We start from the raw sequence: 589 nt of genomic DNA on the forward strand, positions 1-589 counted from the left end.
TACACCCTTGGAATCAGCCCTCAATATTTGGACTTCAGTTGAAAAACAACATGACAAACTTCATGAAGAAATACAGAATTTAATTAAAATTCAGGTATGAGTATTTTGTGCTTATAGTTATTTTGTTAAAGCATAAAAAAATATATCTACAGTAAATTCAAAAAAGCTTAATGGAAGTTGAACAGTAAACTCAAGAGTAAAAATTAATAAAGTCTTTTTCTTTGAAAATTTGGCCTTTGACTTGTAGTACTAATGTAAGTACCAGACCTACAACTTAGTACTATTCTATACTTGGGTGTATGTGAACCCATATTGAAGGAAATATATGATACTGTATGCTTAAAGATTACCAAGCAACCTTTAAAAACCAGAGATTTGTGCTTTCCCCATTCCAATTTAAGAATTACACATATTAAAAAAATAGTATTTTTGTTTGTGAGTTATTTGGTGCTAGGGTTTGAATCCAGTGTCTCTAACCGTGTACTTTACTTTTTTTTTTTTTTAGGTACAAACTTCTTTTTTTTTTAAAAGTCAACAGAAAATGGGAATATACTTTTTAAAGTTTCTAATACTAGGAGAAGATATCATA

The 589-nt window shown here is 28.5% G+C and overlaps 1 protein-coding gene across 1 annotated transcript in view; it reads left to right on the forward strand.

Annotated features, from left to right (window-relative positions):
• Terf1 (telomeric repeat binding factor 1) overlaps positions 1-589 on the forward strand; it is a 71054-nt gene that overhangs the window by 32751 nt on the left and 37714 nt on the right. The window contains exon 4 of the mRNA XM_023722400.1: positions 51-94. Within this exon, the coding sequence (XP_023578168.1) occupies positions 51-94 (44 nt within the window). The remainder of the gene's footprint in view (positions 1-50; positions 95-589) is intronic.

This window comes from Octodon degus, unplaced genomic scaffold, assembly GCF_000260255.1.
Source record: "Octodon degus isolate 3935 unplaced genomic scaffold, OctDeg1.0 scaffold00091, whole genome shotgun sequence".
Classification (NCBI taxonomy): Eukaryota; Metazoa; Chordata; class Mammalia; order Rodentia; family Octodontidae; genus Octodon; species Octodon degus.